The sequence below is a fragment of the Fulmarus glacialis genome, unplaced genomic scaffold (assembly GCF_000690835.1).
Source record: "Fulmarus glacialis isolate BGI_N327 unplaced genomic scaffold, ASM69083v1 scaffold48538, whole genome shotgun sequence".
Taxonomy (NCBI): domain Eukaryota; kingdom Metazoa; phylum Chordata; class Aves; order Procellariiformes; family Procellariidae; genus Fulmarus; species Fulmarus glacialis.
In genome coordinates, this window is record NW_009231076.1 from 217 (window position 1) to 1,421 (window position 1,205).

Here is a 1,205-nt window from a genome sequence, read left to right on the forward strand (position 1 = left end):
AAGACGTCTGAAGGAGCTGCGTTTTGTAGCACACATATGTCCTGACACCACAGCTCAAGCCAAGCCTCAAGCGATAAATTCCCATAAGAGCATGAAAGATAACGTGGCACTTTATAAAGCTGTGCCAGCTTCTGTTGAGCGCTCCTTTCTGTGCACGAATGTGCCAGTATTCTTCAGAAGCTCTCACATCAGAAGCTGATCAGCGACCTGTTTCAAATGGTGTACCTTAGACTTCTTACGTACCTGTCTTCCCTAGCCTGCTTGCTACAAGTATGGTGTGCCTGGATGTCCAAGGGACTACAATCCCGTTTGTGGGACCGATGGAGAGACCTACTCAAACGAGTGTGTGCTCTGCCTTTCAAACAGGTAGTCACTTAATTGACATTCTAACCTTCCCTTCCCCATATGCAAGCACAATATTCACCCTCACATCCCAACTAACTGAGATTATTGGCTCTGGATCGTTCACACTCTGTTAAACTGCAGTTTTAGCAGTGTCTTCTCTGTCAATCCCTTTCAACAGTTTTTATCATGATAGCTGTAAACGGCTTAGATTGGATTCAGTTAGCTGGCAGTACTGAATATTCACTTTTGTAATTCTTAAGGAGGAGCATCTCAGAGGGGGGTTGCCTGTCACTGTTCATACAGTGCCACATTGCCATTAAATATAATGCCGGACTCTTCCACACTCTCCATCAGAAAACATGAAATATCCCACCCAAAATGCAGCTTTTACTACAAAATGTTTACATTCAAGATCCAATCTCCTGTACTTCCTTTCACAGAGAAGAGTAAGAATGCCAAGTGTTAGGAGAAAATACTATTTTGCCATTCAGATTGTTTAAAAATCAAGAAAAAGATCTCCTAATATTTGAGAGACGGTATTTTATTCTTTAATAATTTAATCTTTTTTTTAAAACAAATTGAAAACATAGAAAATCAGTACTTAATGAGCATTGTTACCCCCCATAATGATTGACTGGAAACCTCTATAGAGCATCCTCTTAGTACAAACTGAGAGGAACTGCTTATGAATTGAATTTGATGGTGAAAGGAATTTATATAAATGAAATAACAGAATTTCTGTTTCCAGCAGAGGGAAGAAGTGAGAGTAGCACAACAGCAGTGATGGACAGTTACAAAATTACAAATAGATAGATCTCAAGAAAGGGAAGGCTGAAATACGTTTCTGACTTTGGGGGGGG

The 1,205-nt window shown here is 40.2% G+C and overlaps 1 protein-coding gene across 1 annotated transcript in view; it reads left to right on the forward strand.

The window, feature by feature from the left end:
• Positions 1–256: 256 nt before the first annotated feature.
• The window catches only part of LOC104081615 (trypsin inhibitor ClTI-1-like), a gene marked incomplete at its 5' end in the record, with an annotated part of 4,064 nt that continues 3,115 nt past the window's right edge, over positions 257–1,205 (forward strand). The window contains one exon of the mRNA XM_009584440.1: positions 257–366. Within this exon, the coding sequence (XP_009582735.1) occupies positions 257–366 (110 nt within the window). The remainder of the gene's footprint in view (positions 367–1,205) is intronic.